Here is an 892-nt window from a genome sequence, read left to right as displayed (position 1 = left end):
TTTTTTTTTATTTTTTAAATTTATTTTTAATTTTTATTAATATATGCTTGGAGTGCACATTGATTTATGGTGGGGAGTTAGTATATGTACAAAGCACATATTAATTCTTTTTTTTCAAATCAAATTGGTAGCACAGTTTCAATAACACATTGCATACATTCTTCCCAGTGGCTAATTACTATACAAGATGAGGACATGATATCCTATCTATAAACACCATCAGAACAAATCATTCTATTCATTAAGAGTATGTAACTATATATCTAACCTAAGCACTTTGAATACACAGATAGAAAATGGACATTCATCTGTATACCCTTTTTTTGTTAAGTTCTGGTCGTTTCATGCTTGGAGTGCCTGTCATTCTGGTCTTCTGAATATGGGCTGCTTATCATCACCACTGCTTTCTAAGTCTTCTGTTTTGAAACTATTACATGACTCTTTTTTTATATCTTCAATAAAAATAGGCATGTGTAAACTGCCATTGATATGAATCACCTCTGCTATTGGATAAAGGAAAGATGGAGTCTGCCTTGGGCAAGGATCCTGAGCATACCGAGTTATGGGGACCTTGAATTGGCTCCTTTCCAAGGATGTGAAATGAGGAAAAATCAGTTTGTCCCATGAGGTCAAGGCCTGGAATTTACATTCTGCCAATAGTCATTCAAAGGCCAAGGTGACTTAGAAGGAAATTCTAATTGGGCAAAACTATCAGTGGTGCAAGAGATAAATAATGTCTAAGTATGAGCCTGGCCTGAGATCCTAGCAGAGACTAAGCAGAGCGTGCAAGGGTGATACTCAGCAATCTTGCGGAGGAACAGCTTACCTATGGTATCAAAGGGAACAACGATGCTCCCGGTGTCGACCCATATTTTGGTATAGATTAACAGGC

The 892-nt window shown here is 37.0% G+C and overlaps 1 protein-coding gene across 1 annotated transcript in view; it reads right to left on the bottom strand.

Moving 5' to 3' along the window:
* The window catches only part of Slc10a2 (solute carrier family 10 member 2), a 24493-nt gene that overhangs the window by 17947 nt on the left and 5654 nt on the right, over nt 1–892 (bottom strand). The window contains 1 exon segment of the mRNA XM_004631175.2: nt 827–892. Coding sequence (XP_004631232.1) covers nt 827–892 — 66 coding nt within the window.

The sequence above is a fragment of the Octodon degus genome, unplaced genomic scaffold (assembly GCF_000260255.1).
Source record: "Octodon degus isolate 3935 unplaced genomic scaffold, OctDeg1.0 scaffold00039, whole genome shotgun sequence".
Classification (NCBI taxonomy): Eukaryota; Metazoa; Chordata; class Mammalia; order Rodentia; family Octodontidae; genus Octodon; species Octodon degus.
This window is presented reverse-complemented; position numbering and strand designations above follow the sequence as displayed.